The sequence below is a fragment of the Emys orbicularis genome, chromosome 7 (genome assembly GCF_028017835.1).
Source record: "Emys orbicularis isolate rEmyOrb1 chromosome 7, rEmyOrb1.hap1, whole genome shotgun sequence".
Classification (NCBI taxonomy): Eukaryota; Metazoa; Chordata; order Testudines; family Emydidae; genus Emys; species Emys orbicularis.
Genome location: NC_088689.1, coordinates 2,274,768 through 2,290,031, shown reverse-complemented (window position 1 = coordinate 2,290,031; position 15,264 = coordinate 2,274,768). Strand labels below are relative to the sequence as shown.

At 60.2% G+C, this 15,264-nt stretch overlaps 1 protein-coding gene across 2 annotated transcripts in view; it reads right to left on the bottom strand.

Moving 5' to 3' along the window:
- KCNIP2 (potassium voltage-gated channel interacting protein 2) overlaps positions 1-12,043 on the bottom strand; it is a 122,339-nt gene extending 110,296 nt beyond the window's left edge. For both annotated transcript variants that reach the window (XM_065407219.1, XM_065407221.1), the window contains exon 1: positions 11,971-12,043. In XM_065407219.1, the coding sequence (XP_065263291.1) occupies positions 11,971-12,043 (73 nt within the window). The remainder of the gene's footprint in view (positions 1-11,970) is intronic.
- Between the last annotated feature and the right edge of the window lie 3,221 nt (positions 12,044-15,264).

Below are 15,264 nucleotides of genomic sequence, written 5' to 3'. Positions count from 1 at the left end.
AAGCCTGCTGGAATTGCAGAGCTGAGCCGCACTCCACACCCGGGCCCCACAGGTCACGATCCCCTCATGTGCCCAAGAGGGTCACTTCCCTGCTTGATTCATGCTCACGGCCCAACCCAAGGAACTCACGGCTACCGTGCAGCCAGACACACTGGCTAAGTCCAAGGGGAAGGCACTGCAGTGCCTGCTCTGATGTCCCCGCCCTCCACCCCAGCAGGTTAATGGCAGGTGAGGTTAGCAACAACACTCCGTCCTGATAGTGTTAAACCGCTCTGGTGACGTTTGAGACCGGAAGGGAGATCTCGCCCACAGCGAAGCCGGGACGCCTTGCTAGCACGAGCTGTTGCACGGCTCTGGTATCGCACACTGGCCTGCGCGTGCTCCACAACCCAAGGCTGAGGCCTCGTCCGTACACAGAGTCACTCCCGTTCAATGAGAGGGTTTCAAACTGATTTAGTCAGCGCCGTGCGGACGCTCTGATTGCTGGTTGAACGGGGCTTAGAGCAGTTTAGCTGAAGGAAATTAGGAGCAAAATAAGCCACTCAACCCAAAATCAGTGTGCACACAGGGGCTTGCATTGGTGCAAGAGTGTGCACACACGTGTATTCACAACTGTAACCAACCCCTCCAGATCAGAGCAGAGGAGCCCGGACAGACAACGCGAACACCTGCTAATGCTGCCACTGGCTCCACCACGTTCCCCCGTCGGGGCACATTGCAGAGTGCACTGCCCTGCGCGTGAGCCCGCCCCCTCCTCCCCCCGTCGGGGCACATTGCAGAGTGCACTGACCCTGCGCGTGAGCCCGCCCCCTCCTCCCCCCGTCGGGGCACATTGCAGAGTGCACTGACCCTGCGCGTGAGCCCGCCCCCTCCTCCCCCCGTCGGGGCACATTGCAGAGTGCACTGACCCTGCGCGTGAGCCCGCCCCCTCCTCCCGCAGGGCAAACTCCTTCTTCGGGAGCCTTTCTCGGGGGCTGCGCCGATGCATTTTCATTTGAAGCAAAGGGCAAATTTACTTAAAAGCTCAAACAAACAGACACGCCTCGGCCTCAAGACGGAAGCTTTCAGGGTCCTGGTAACGAGGCCCCACTGAGCCACAGCCTGCCAGCCCCCACTCACAGCACCGAAAACGAGGCCAGGCAATCCCATCCTCCCCAGCCCTGAGAGCACGTCACCCCACTGCTGTTCCCTCCCCCCCACTATGGACCCTGCGGTGTCCTCCAGGCCACTAACCTTGGGCTGAGAGCTGGTGTGTGAGGCTGTGCCTTGAAGCCAGGCTGGACACATCAGGGGCAGAAGCTCTGCAGGAGGCAGAGAGAGACCAAGGGGCTTTATGAGAACCTAAGAACAGCCAGACTGGGCCAGGCCAAGGGTCCGTCTAGCCCAGGATCCTGTCTCTGGCAGCGGCCAACGCCGGGTGCCCCAGAGGGAATGAACAGAACAGGTCAGTTATCGAGTGATCCATCCCCTGTCGCTCATTCCCAGCCGGAGCATGGGGTTGTGTCCCTGTCCATCTTGGCTAATAGCCATTGATAGACCTGTCCTCTGTGAACTTATCTAGTTCTTTTTTGAACCTAGTTATACTTTTGGCCTTCACAACATCCCCTGGCAAGGAGTTCCCCAGGGTGGCTGTGCGTTGGGTGAAGAAATACTTCCTTTTGTTTTAAACCTGCTGCCTATTAATGTCATTGGGCGACCCCTGGTTCTTGTGTTATGAGGAGGAGTAAATAACACTTCCCTATTCACTTTCTCCACACCAGTCATGATTTTATAGACCACTATCATATCCCCCCTTAGTCGTCTCTTTTCCAAGCTGAAAAGTCCCAGACTTATTAATCTCTCCTCATATGGAAGCTGTTCCATCCCCTCATCATTTTCATTGCTCTTCTTTGCACCTTTTTTAATTTTAATTTTTTTTTTTGAGACGCGGCGACCAGATCTGCAGGCAGTATTCAAGGTGTGGCCATACCATGGATTTCTATAGTGGCATTATGAGATTTTCTGTCTTCTTATCCATCCCTTTCCTATGGTTCCCATTGGCGTTTCTGACTGCTGCTGCACATCGAGCCGATGTTTTCAGAGAACGATCCACAATGACTCCGAGATCTCTTTACGGAAGCTGCTTTCCTTATTCTACTAGAGTTCCTTGTTCAGTGTTAGAAGAAAGCGACCTCCCATGGGATTTGTCACCATTCGCACATGACAAACTCCACAACCCAGAGAATGACCCTGGTCCAGGAAGGCAGGGGAAGGGGTAACAGCCCCGCCGGGCCGGAGGGGAATCTGGAGGGACTTTTCCATGGAAGGGAGCAGCAGGGTCAGCATGGGGAGATGCGCATGATTAACCCTTTCCTACATCCCCTCCACACGCCCAGGGCTTCGTGGGGCTCTGCCTCGGTGACCCTCATGCCTGCCCCCTCCAAGGGAATGAATCCAGTGCAAGGAATTAAGATTCACTAAGAAGCCACAAGTGGGTTCAAAGCCACCAACTGGCCCCAGGTTCACATGGACGCAGGGAGAGATCCAGACCCATGGTGCCCGCTAGAGCTGGGGGGTCCAAATCAGGGTGGGGAGCTGGGCCCATCCCTGCCCTCGAGGTTCATGACCCTTCACAGACTCGGCCTGCGTTCCCCGAGCGGGATGAGTGGTGGGTGGACAGATCTCCCTGCGGGGTGCAGGGTCCGTGCTGGGGGTTCTGAGCGCCACAACCCTTCTCCTGCCACAGCACGGGACAGGGGATGGGGGGGGGGGGTTCATGTTTGTTTTAGAGAAGAGTCATGTGGCTAACCCATGTGATTAAAGTGCAGGGTCTGGAGCACCTCCCCACCCCCACGGATTGTCCCAGCAACCAGCCGGCAGATGGATTCATCATCTCCCAAGCACAGCAATTTGTCTTAAACCAAACCACTTCCCCTAATGAAAGTACCACTAATGAGCAGAGGCAGCCAGGGGAGGGGTGGGGGGGATCTCTCCTATCTCCCACATGCACCCCACCCCTGGGATTATAGCATCGTCTGGGCTCATTCAGGGAACGCGGCTGCTTTCCCCTCTGACAGATGGCACAGAACTGGCTCCACACGCTCCACCCTCTCTGTAGGGCCATATCACCCAGTATGGCCCACGTGGGCACTGCAGGAAAGAGGGAGGCCAGGGGGAGCTGGTGCAGGTGCAGCTGCCTCTCCTCGGGGCTTCGGGCAGCGTGGAGGGAGCTGGATCCCGGAGTCACGCGGCAAAGCTGAGGCTGAAAGGATCCGATGCCTTTTGGGGGCTTTCCCCCTTTATTTCTGCATGACTTTTGTGCTCCAGTGACCAAGGGGAAGCTCCGTGCAAGTGAGTCCCAAAACTCAGCTCTGCCAGCACCCCTCAGCCCCCACCTGCTATCCCAGCCCTAGGCTCCCCCAAACACACACAGCTCTGCCGGTGCCCCTCACTCCTGACCCGCAGCCCCCCTTCTAGCCCATCACCTGGGCAGCAGGAGCGCTAGGCCACTGAGACCAGACCGCTCACGTCGTCGGAAGAGCGGCTGGATTCGAGGCCAAGCCGAGTGCCAGCACGCTAACCACTGGCCTCCAAAGCTCCCGCACCGCGTTCTGTGATCCTCGCTGCAGACAGAGCCAAGCATGCAGATCTGGGCTCCTCACACAGGCCCAGAGGCGGGGCGGGGGGGGGGGTCACCAGAAAACCCCCTCCCCACCCCATTATGGGCACCTCGCTTGAAGTCACCGTGCCCATGAGTCATGCACCAGTGTCTGCAAAATCAGATGTTTCAACTGCAACCACCAGAGAAAGCAGCCTTGCCTCACTCAGCCTCCCAACCGCCTCTGCCCGGGCGTCACCCTGAAAAATCAAATCCGGCTGCAGGCAGGGCCCTGCCAGGACCCCTGCTCCCCGCCGCCTGCCCCCTCAGCTGCTGACACTGGCAGTTTCCCAGTAACGAAGCCAAGTTCATGCTACCTGTGCCAATTGCGAGGAATGAGCCAGCTGCACACGCTCCTCGCTGGCTCCCTGGCACGGGCCCGGCTGCCTCCGCGTCTGCCGAGTGCCTTGAGGCAGAATCCAGGAATAAAACAAACCCTGCCCAACCCTACCTGCCCCTCCTCCCCGTGGGGCTGAGAATCCCAGGCCCCGGGCTGCGGACACCTCTGGTCCCCACCAGACTCTGGCCTCAATCATGAGGAAACAAAGAAAAGCACCATCAGATGTCCCAGTGGGACGTAACCGACTCGCTCCGAATGGGTGTGACCAAGCCAGGACAGCAAAGTGGGGAGAGCTACAGAAACCGATGCAAGGCAAGGGGAGGCAGCAGGCAGTGGGGAGACGTTCTGGCAGCGTTAGCCCCACCCCCTTTCCAAAGGTGCAGCATCCCTTTAGGGCACAGCGCTTTGCGTGGGGGTTTCTCTGCTCCCCTCACAGCACCCGCCAGGGTCTGTCCTAAACGCACAGCCAGGGACGGCCTCTCAGCGCCCCGGGCCCCGCTCTGGGAACAGGACACAACTGTATCTAACAGGCCAAACAAGCGGGGTTCCCAGGGGCGACAGAGGAGTCACGGGGACGGGGAGGCTGCAGGGCAGGTGATTCAAGGAGGCAGCTGCAGAGGAGAAGACTCTTGCGCCAGTGCTGGGGAGGCGAGGGCTGGAGGAGAGGAGAGGAGGGAGGCGGGCAGGGAGGTAGCAGGACAGGTTCAGTTCTCATTCACGGCCGTACAGCCCCGGAGGAGAGCAGGAAGCAGCCCGGGACACTGCCTGGTGCAAAGCCACAGAGGGGTTTAGTCAGGCAGGGCAGGGCTTGAACCAGATCCCAGAGTGAACAGGGAGTCTCAGTGCTATTGCATCTGCTCCCCTACCGGATAACAGCCTACTACTGCTCCGCACTAGTGGAGTCATTCCCTGCATGCCAGCAGCGGAAGCCGGGGCTGTGGTGCGGAAGCTGCCGGGTTCCAGCCCTGCCGATGATCCTGGCGGGGCGGTTCCAAGGGTTGAGCAGCGGAGTCCCGCGTGCGGAGGGGAAGGGCTCCCCCCGAGCGATGCACTCGGGGAGATTTGAACACTGCCCCAAAAGCGGCCAGAGAAGAAAAGGGGGGTTCATTTGAAACGAGCTGCCTGACCCCATCTACTCCCCGGACACTGCAGAGACCCGGCCCCCCTCTGGCGCTAACTTCCCAACCTGCCCCACTGTGAAGCTGCTGCCCATTGTGCTACCCAGATGGGCGTGTGCCCGGCCAGCCTGATCTCTGGACAGGGCTCTGCCCCCGCCCCCGGGCACAGGAAACCTCCAGCCTGCTGGAATGGGGGAGGGTCACTTAGCCAAGGGCCCCACATGGAGCAACCCCATGGGGAGATTCCATCTGCACCTGGCGGGGTCAACGCGGCCCCCTCCCCCAGCCACTGCTCTCCTCTGGGACGCAGCGTTGGGGGTGTTTGGCAGAGCCCCCACCACCACACATGCACACACCCCCCCAGGCATCCAACACGCCGCCAGACACACACCCCACCCCACCCCACAGCACACACCCCGCCACAGGCAGACCACCCCTTCCTGCGCCCACACACGCGCATGCCCACACCCCACACTCTGCCACACACACAACTGGCCCCCTGCCACTCTCTTGTTATTCTCGCCCAGGGGGCCCCATTGATCAAGCCACGTTGCTGCTCTGCTAGCGCCTTTGGGATCCTGGGCTGAAAGCACCCCCGCATTACAAACAGGGAAACTGAGGCACAGACAGACAACACATCACACAGCAAATCAGCAGCAAAGTACAGAAGAAAACCCAGCTCTCCCCACTCGACCAGAGGCAGAGCCCTACTGATGTGGTTCGTTGATGATCTAATCTGGGCCTTTGGAACGTGGTCAGGCCATGGGCACAGGCATTGGCCCGTGGTTTGCAATGAAGCCCAGAGGATCCTTAAAGGGGTGATATCCACAAGGCGATTCTCCCGCTGCCTGCTGATGAGGTTCCTCTAGCTAGAGGGGAGGTGGAGAAAACAGCTGTCGCGGAGTGTGGGGGGACTCAGGGCCCTGTACCCCCGGCTTCCTGCGATTCACCGTGACTCTCAGCCAGCCAGTAAAGCGGAAGGTTTATTGGACAATAGGAACACAGTCTACAGCAGAGCTTGTAGATACAACCAGGACCCCTCAATCAAGTCCTTTTGGGGAGTGCAGGGAGCTTAGACCCCAGCTTGGGGTTCCCTGCGTTGCACCTCCCAGCCCCCAAAACTGAAAACTCCCAAATCCCTCCAGCAGCTCTCTCCTCCCTCCCCTCTCCTCCTCCTCTCCTTTGTTCCGGCTCCCGGGCAGAAGGTGTCACTTCTCCCACCCCGCTTCCTGGCTCAGGTTACAGCTCAGGTAGCTCAATGTAACTCCCAGGCTACATTCCCAGGTCAAATCCACCCGCTCCCTGCTCCGTCACAACAGCATTGTGAACTGGCTAGTGTGCGAGTGCCCCCGCCCCCCGGCCTGTCCATGAGCAGTCTCTAGAGGATAGAATTACTCCACTGTGTGTCAGAAGCCCTATCCTGCTAATGGCTAGTGGAGATTTTTCTTTAGGAGAGGATCTTCTGAGTTTATTACCTCTGTTACCAGTTGGTAAGACTAGAGTGATGAACAAATGAGCCAGGTCTGGGATGAGATCTGCCTCACACCTGGGTGTGTGTTTGCAGCAAATACCTTGCAGTGGACAAGGGGGCATATTTGTTTTTGTCTTATATTAGGGACTAACCTATAACTCATGCGTGAGAGATGCGTGGTCAGCATTCCTAGCACAAACCCAATTATCCCAGCTCCTCTGCTCAGAAACATTTCTGGGGGGGGGGGGGCGCTGGGGAGCACTGCCTTAGCCTTCGGTTTTGTTTCGTACTGGAAGAACTGGGTTTTTTAAACCACCCCTCTGCGGGCGCTGAGACCTGGGCCAGACGTTGCACCCTTACTCCATTACTAACTACACTTTTCGTTCCCACTGGGTGATGGGCAGAAATGCTAAGATTGAACTGAGTCTCTGTATCTGTCCTGGGTACAGAGGGAAAGAACCGTATGTTTTTATAGGGCCAGAAGGATCCACTCTGCAAGCTGTTTCTCTGGCAAATGCTCATCAACCACTCCAATGCACCTGCCTCTGGGGCGGAACACAACAGCCGCTCAATGCCTGCAACATGCCAACAGCTGGTTGCAAGGGAGATGGAGGAGAAGGTCCCCCATCGAACCCACAGTAGGTAGAATGTAGGTACCAGAGCTGGAATTTCCCAAGACACCGGAGCGAATTCCCTGATCCTTCTGAAAGGGAACACGGGAATTTTAACGGCCACTAGGGCTTAGGACACTGGGATCAGGGCTCTGCCTGAAGGAAAGGGGAGTGTCGCCTACTAACAGCGACGGGAACCTCCTGAGAGTCTGGGGGTGGTGTGAAGGGGAGCACACCTGTCTGCCCCAGAACCACAAACCAGTGTGCAGACCTAGAGTGGTGCTGGAGGGAAAAAGCCACGTTCACAGCCCACGTGTGGGATACTCCACTGGGACAAACAGGGACAGGGCCCAGCAGGGAGAGCTCAGTGGTTTGAGCATGGCCTGCTAAACCCAGAGTTGTGAGTTCAATCCTTGAGGGAGCCACTTAGGGATCTGGGGCAAAAATCTATCTGGGGATTGGTCCTGCTTTGAGCAGGGGGTTGGACTAGATACCTCCTGAGGTCCCTTCCAACCCTGATATTCTATGATATAAGATTCATTCTGCTGGGCTGTTCTAGCCTCTAGCCCCAGAAATGGGGCATCTGGGAAAGCTGATGCATGCACCGGTAACTGTCCCCTCCCGGAGGGGATATGGGCATGACAGTGAGAAGGACACACCTTTCCTGTCCCAGGGCAGCGCTCGGCGCTCAGATCACATTTCTCCCCAGCCACAGGCTGTGTCTGAAGAGATCCCTCAACACCACCGTGGTCGGCCTGCAAAGCAATCACTCCTGTCGCCAGCGGGGTTGTAGGAACAATGTCATTTATAGATGGCTTTTATTTGCTGCTAGCATCATCTAAACATCCCAGAAACGGACCGTTTTCATTAAATGTCTCTCATACACACCACATACCCACCGCACACTCAGACATACAGAGCCCACCTAGACACCCCCATGCCCAACCCGCACAGAGCGTGTGCTCACGTCCCCAGCACACACCACACACACGGGTACACACGCTTGCACACGGCTGCCGGGGTGCAGAGGGTTAAGGCTGGCAGAGGCTCGCTGCAAAGGACAAAGCAGGTTTAGCATCCAGGCGTTGCTCTGTGCTGTCTATACAGAGCAATTTTCATAAGCTCTTTAAATTCAAAATCAATGACCCGCTGCTGCAAGCACAATGGGATTCCACTCTCTGCACAGCACGGCGCCCCCTCCTCGCCAGAGAGGGGGAGGGACGGAAAAACCTCCCCCCCCGCGATCTCACAGGGGGCAGGTTAGCCAGCTTCTCCATGCAGCCAGGGCTGGGGCGGGCAGCACGCCCCTCCGCCCTGCGAGTGCCACATCCTTTGCTCCCTGGGGGGGGGGGGGGCACTCGCAGTGCCAGGTGCTGGGTATCGCTCCGGAGGCAGCAGGCAGAGGAGGCGCTGTCCACGTGCCATTTCGGCCGGTGCAGCACAGAGGCTCTGAAGCCTTTCCAAGTAAACGGTCTTGGTCGCTGTCTTGGGGCTGCCCTGCGGCTGGCGGGAGGCGCCCCCGGGTCACCTCTCGAGGGGGACAAAGCGGAAGAGGCCTGGGCGAAGAGCCGTAAAGAGGGCAGAGCAGTCAAGCCCTAGACTAGACCTTGTTGACTCATGAATCCAAAGCATGTTGGTTTTTAAACTTCTAAAAACCCATGGTGCAGCCCATCTAAGCCCAGGAATAAACTAACCTCAGGGTGACCCTCGAGGCCCCACCTACACGATAACCCAGCCAGGGCACTGTACATGGGACCTTCCCATGTCCCCACAGCTGGGTTAGAGCCTGACAGTCCCAGGCTTTATCCCCGGTGCAGGGATGCGGTCAGGTACAGGCTACACTGAACTGGGTTTTAACTGGGTCCCCACCCCCTCCACTACAGCTGTTGATTACACAAGGCCACGTAAACCCCCCGTCTTCTTGGGCCCTAGCGACGTCCTCCGTGTTCTGCACCTTTATGTTTCTACCAACTTGCCGTCTGCAGAGGCAGCTCTGTGTTGGGGAGGCCAAGGGGATGCACACACCGTGCTCTCTCCTGGTGACTCTACTGTCCATCTAAACCATGTGACTCAGACTAAATGCTGCTGTTGGCCTGGGGAATAAACACAGAGCAGCGAGCCCTGCAGAATCACAGGGGCAGTAAAAGGGATGGCCTGACCTGGGACGGCACCACTCCACCGAGCAAACTAACCACTCGCCTAGAGCAGAGACCGGTCACTGGATGAGTGAGCAAGGTTGCAAAGAAGGGGCATTTCTAAGCTGCCCTGGGGCAGCAGTGGAAAGCAGATGCATGGGAAGGCTGAACTGACCAGCTTTGTCTGCGCCATATTCACACTGTCCCCAGCATAAAGCAGCTTCTCTTTGCTGACGTTATAAGGAGCAAAGTTCACCACAAAATGCACTTCAGTCTTTTTACCCAGTTTGAAAGGCTGATGGAGGGGGAGCTAGCGGGGAAAAGGCAGGCCTGTGGCAGGGCTCAGCAGGCAGCAGCCAACTCTAAGTTAAAGCTGGACCTGCATTCTCATTAGCAGCCGTGAAACACGATCTGGGGACAATCAGTCACTTCCCCGCTCTGTGCCTCGGTTTCCCCCCCACAACACTGGGATAATGATACTGCCCAGCTTCCCAGGGCGGTCGTGGGGCTTCTGGAAACACTAAAGTCTGACTGGAAGACGCTGTCTGAACTACAGAGTGTTCTTCCAGTCAGGGCTCTGGTACGGGGACTTGCTGACAGCCAAGTCCCAGGGAAAGATCTCAGCACGCGAGAGACCTGAGTTTATTTTTAACTGAGGTTTGATTTAAATCCATACGGACACTGTGAAGTTCCCAGAGAAGCTGAAGGTTGTGTGGGTTTCAAGTTCCTACACGGCTCAAAAATATCTTCCTTTCAGCACATCTCCGCCGGCAAAGCCGCTCTCCCCACACGCATAACACTGCTCAGCAAACTGGAGGGGGGTGGGGGGAGGCTCAACTCCCACAGGCCTCTGGAAACTTACAGTCAAGGCCTGAAATTCACCCCACTGCGTGGCAGGAAAAGGCGCATAACGGGGATCTAGCTATCTAGGTACGTGGACGACCCCCTCGCCTCAGGATCTGACCATCACTTGGTATAAATGGATTCATCTCCACAGCCATCCCCAGGAAGCAGGTCAGGAGCATTAATCCCATTTCACAGAGGGGACAATCAAGGCCCAGAGAAATCATCCATCACACAGGGGACATGTGAACCCAGAGCTCCTGCCGCCCAGTCCAGCATCTTCACCACAGGACCATCCTTCCTAAGGAGCAAACGTGCCGCGAGGACAATGGAAGTCATCACAAGGGTGCGTTAGTCCGCACTCCGGATTTCCTGGTGGGCGGCTGTGTTTAAATCCGAGCCCCCAGTGGTATCAGAATGGCAGCTACCCTGTGCCCTGTGACTGGAGAGGGACCTCAGGCAGGTAGGCTATTAACTGCAGCTTGCCCCCGGGGCCCGACTCCCGTGCCCTGCATCTAGCCCTGTGCAGAGCAGGTGGCCCGCACGGCCAAGCTGATCTGGGCTCTGAGGAGGAATAGAGTATACCCGGCCCAGGGGGGCTGCACCGCCGGGCACCTGAAAACAACACCGCTGTCTCTGGAGGAAGGCAGAGAGCACCTGGCGGAGGAGACAGCCCCTGCCAACGCCACACCCTGCACAACCCCCGCGCTGGCAGAGCGGGGACAACCGGGTTCCTGCCAGAGGAGGGGAATTCCCTCGCTGCCCTGGATGCAACGGGCAAGGCTGGAGGGATCTGGGGGCAATACAGAGCAAGGGGAAAATCCCTCCCTGGTGGAACATCACTGGAGACCCGCCAGGGATGGAGTCCGGCCCAGGGGGCAGCTGCTCCCCCAGGGACGTTCCATGTGCAGGCAGCTCTCGGCAGACACAGGGAGGGTGCGCGGAGGAATCAAAGATGGCTCAAGGAGCGATGCCAGCAGCAGCTCTGCCCATGCGGGCAGGGGACTGGACTCGATGACCTCTCGAGGTCCCTTCCAGTCCTAGAATCTATGAATCTGTGAATAAACGTGCCTTAGCCACCCGACTTCCCGCCAACCCCGGCCCCACCTGGCAGGAGCAGGACAGGGTCCTTTCTCCCTGGGGCAGCTCCCACGTCTCTGGGAGGAAGACAAGGTCCAGCTAGCCCAGTGCCCTGGCTCCGCTGCACAGGGACTTGGGGAAGAACTCTTCTGGCCAGCATCAAAGGAGCAGACGAGCCCCAAACCAGCCAGGCCACGGGCCCTTCCCCAGCCCCGGGGGTGCCACCGGCAAACAACTCCCCCACTCCACAGACCCAGCCGCCTGGGAATCGCCCCTTACACACACCAGCAACACACACACACGCACACACCAGCAACACGCACACACGCACACACCAGCAACACGCACACACACACCAGCAACACACACACACACGCATGCACCAGCAACGGTCACTAGCCTATTTTCAAGGCTGCAACTTCAGGACGCATCATGTGGAAGCAGAAACGTTCTCCCATCCCCAATCCCTCCCCATGGCCAAGTGACCAGAGCCCGGGGGCGGGGCAGGGCAGGGCGCCCCCCTTCTCCTAGAGTAACTTTGTGTAGGACAAAGAGGCAGAGGCGGGGGGGGTGTCACAGGGAGCAGCTGGGGTGGTGGAGGGAAGGGTCCTGCTGGGAAGCACCTGCCCTGGCCAGGACAGTCTGGGGGGCTGGAGACCCGGCTGCGCCCCGCACCGTGCTGCTAAGCGGATGCTGCACCTTCTTCCCCCGCCCCCCCGGCCGGGCAGGACTCACCCGTCAGCTGGTCGTAGGAGCCGTCCAGGTCCCTGGACTCGGCCAGACTCTCCTTCCTGTCCTGGCTCCGCATCCTCCCGAGTCCGGCGCGGGGCTGGGACAGAGCCCGGCGGCCCCGCTCTGCCTGCGGGCGGGAGGGGAGGGGAGGGGAGGGGAGGGGGCCGGCTGGGCGAGGCGGCGGGGGTGGGGGGAGCTCAGGGATGGAAGGGGGCTGCGGGATGGAAGGGGGCAGGGACGACTAGGGGAGCGGTAGGGGCAGGGGATATGGGGCTGGGGCTGCTCGGGGGAGAGTGGGCTGCTGAGGGTGGAAGGGGGGAGAGGGGGCTGCTGGGGGTCGGTAGGGGACAGGAGTTATAGGGCCGGGGCTGCTCGGGGGAGAGGGGGCTGCTGGGGGTGGGAGGGGGCAGGGACTGCGGGGGGCGGCAGGGGGCAGGGACTGCGGGGGGCGGCAGGGGGCAGGGGATATGGGGCTGGGGCTGCTCGGGGGAGAGGGGGCTGCTGAGGGTGGAAGGGGGGAGAGGGGGCTGCTGGGGGTCGGTAGGGGACAGGAGTTATAGGGCCGGGGCTGCTCGGGGGAGAGGGGGCTGCTGCGGGTGGGAGGGGGCAGGGACTGCGGGGGGCGGCAGGGGGCAGGGGATATGGGGCTGGGGCTGCTCGGGGGAGAGGGGGCTGCTGAGGGTGGAAGGGGGCAGGGACTGCTGCGGGGCGGTAGGGGGCAGGGGTTATGGGGCCGGGGCTGCTCGGGGGAGAGGGGGCTGCTGCGGGTGGGAGGGGGCAGGGACTGCGGGGGGCGATAGGGGGCAGGGGATATGGGGCTTGGGCTGCTCGGGGGAGAGGGGGCTGCTGAGGGTGGAAGGGGGCAGGGACTGCTGGGGGGCGGTAGGGGGCAGGAGTTATAGGGCCGGGGCTGCTCGGGGGAGAGGGGGCTGCTGGGGGTGGGAGGGGGCAGGGACTGCGGGGGGCGGTAGGGGGCAGGGGATATGGGGCTCGGGCTGCTCGGGGGAGAGGGGGCTGCTGAGGGTGGAAGGGGGCAGGGACTGCTGGGGGGCGGTAGGGGGCAGGGGTTATGGGGCCGGGGCTGCTCGGGGGAGAGGGGGCTGGAAAGGGCTGGGGCAGGGGCTCTGGAGGGCTCAGGGGCTCCGATGGGGGGGGGGGCGGGCTGGGGCTTCTCCCGGAGGCTGCGGGGGGCTCCCGGGGGCTCGGGGGCTGATGCGGTGCCTCGCCCGCCTCCTGTCCAGGGGCTGCCCCCGAGCCCCCCGCCCAGGGGCCCCGACTCGGTGCGCGGCGCGGGGGGACTCGCCTCTCGGAGCCCGGCTGCGGGGCGCCAGCAGCAGGTGAGGAGCCGGGTGCAGCCCAGCCGCGTCTTGCCGCCGCCGCTTCTCCTCCCCCTCGGCTCCGCACGCAGCCTCCGCGCTCCGCCCGGCCCCGCCTGCGCCGCCCCGGGGCTGCTCCAGAGGGGAAACTGAGGCACGGCTGGGGGCGGGGGATTTGCCCTCACACGTGGGTGCAAAGCGCCCCCGCCAAACACGTGTGGTTCTGGCCAGAGCCCCCGCCCCTGTGCAAGGCCAGCGCTGACCACTCCCGGGCATGCAAACGTGTGTGCACCCAGCGCACAAACATGCCCATACGCCCACCCCGGGCCGGCCCTAGGCCAAATGGCACCCCAAGCAAGGAGGGTCTTCGATGCTCCCCTTCATTCGTTAAACTTCTAAACATCTTATTTTTGTATTGCATTTGTTGCCCATTTCACGACATTGGTGCACGATTTGCACGTGTGATTTATCCCTGTCATGTACGATGATAAATTTGCACGCTAGGATCTGTACAACAAAAACAGCACCCCAAGCCCAGCACCCTAGATGGTCTCCGGGTTGCCTGCCCCTAAATCCAGCCCTGCACACACGTGCAAACATATATGCACCTACATGCACTTGCAAACGTGTGTGCACACACACGAGCAAATCCACATGCTTGTGCCATGACCACACGCTCCAGCCCCCGGCGCTGCACCCCGCTGGCGACAGCGTGAGCGAATGCACCGCGCCTGGCAGGTTTCAGTGCCGGCGTTCAGTGCCCCGGGGGCAGCGGCACACACCACGGTGATGAACGCGCTCTGAGAAGCCAGGCAGGACTCTGGGTGGAACCAGCTGCTGGCAGGGGAAGAAGCCGGGAACCCGGACAGCTGGAAACCGCTGGCACGCTGAGGTCACCGCTCTGACAGGGAGCGGCCCAAGGAGACAGGGTGCTACCCAGCGCCCCAGGGGACTGGCCCAGAGTGCACAGCAGAGCAGCCACTCACAGCGGTGGATGTCAAGAGCGACCTGGTCCATTGTCCCCCTCCTTTCTCACGCCAACCCTAGGCAGTGTGGCCAGCTGGCACGAGGGAGTGACTGGTGTGACGGGCTGGACGCACAAGCAGCCGTGGGTGTGGCTGGATTCAGGGCCAGTCTGGCAGCCACGCAGAGGGCACCAGGCCGGGTTACTGGTGCTTAGGCGCCTGCGCTTTGGGCTAGTGGCAAACGGGCAGCCCCACCCTGCTAGAGCACCGAGGCTGGGTCTCCGGTGTCCTGGCCAGATAGGGCTCTGCGCAGAAGGGCGCCCCCAGGAGAGTGGGTGTTACACGGGGCCTCAGAGGTGGCAGGCCAGGGCAGACACACAAGGTGCTGAGGGGGCTCACAGCTTGAATAACCTGCCCCCCCCCCCCCCCGTGCAGCCGCTAGAGACACCGTGCTGGGATTTGTGGAACTGGGGCAGGACGCAGGGCGTTTGGCAGTGCCAGGCAGCAAGCTGCTCATGCCAAATGGCACCCAAGATCCTGCTCACTCTTCCCACAGTGCAGCTGCGCCGTCTGGGTCTGACACGTGTTAGCATGGCTGGGAAGAGTCCCGAAGCAAACCAGGGTGCTGCAAGGAGCGGTGCTTGTGATTCATTAGAGAGAGCACTGCCCTTTGAATCACCTGGGAGCAGGCATGGTGCTAAGCAGCTTTCATAGGAGACATAAATCCAGCGTGCAATGTTGCTGTACATTGTTAAACTGCTGAGGTTCTACCCCAGAGGTGGCTGCATTCCAGGGACTGCCGGTAAAGTGATCCCTGGGCACATGACTTGTAAGGCACTTTGGGATGAAAGGTGCTAGAGGAAGAGACGTTATTGGCACTGCAGAGGTTTCTCCAGCCCTCACTTTGTGCACGGCCGCTGCTGCCTCTTCTCCCCTCCCCCCGCCCCACACCACTTCATTCACTAGTGTCTCTGCATTCGGTGCTGGCAGCGCCTGGCTCAGGTTGACAGGGGCCG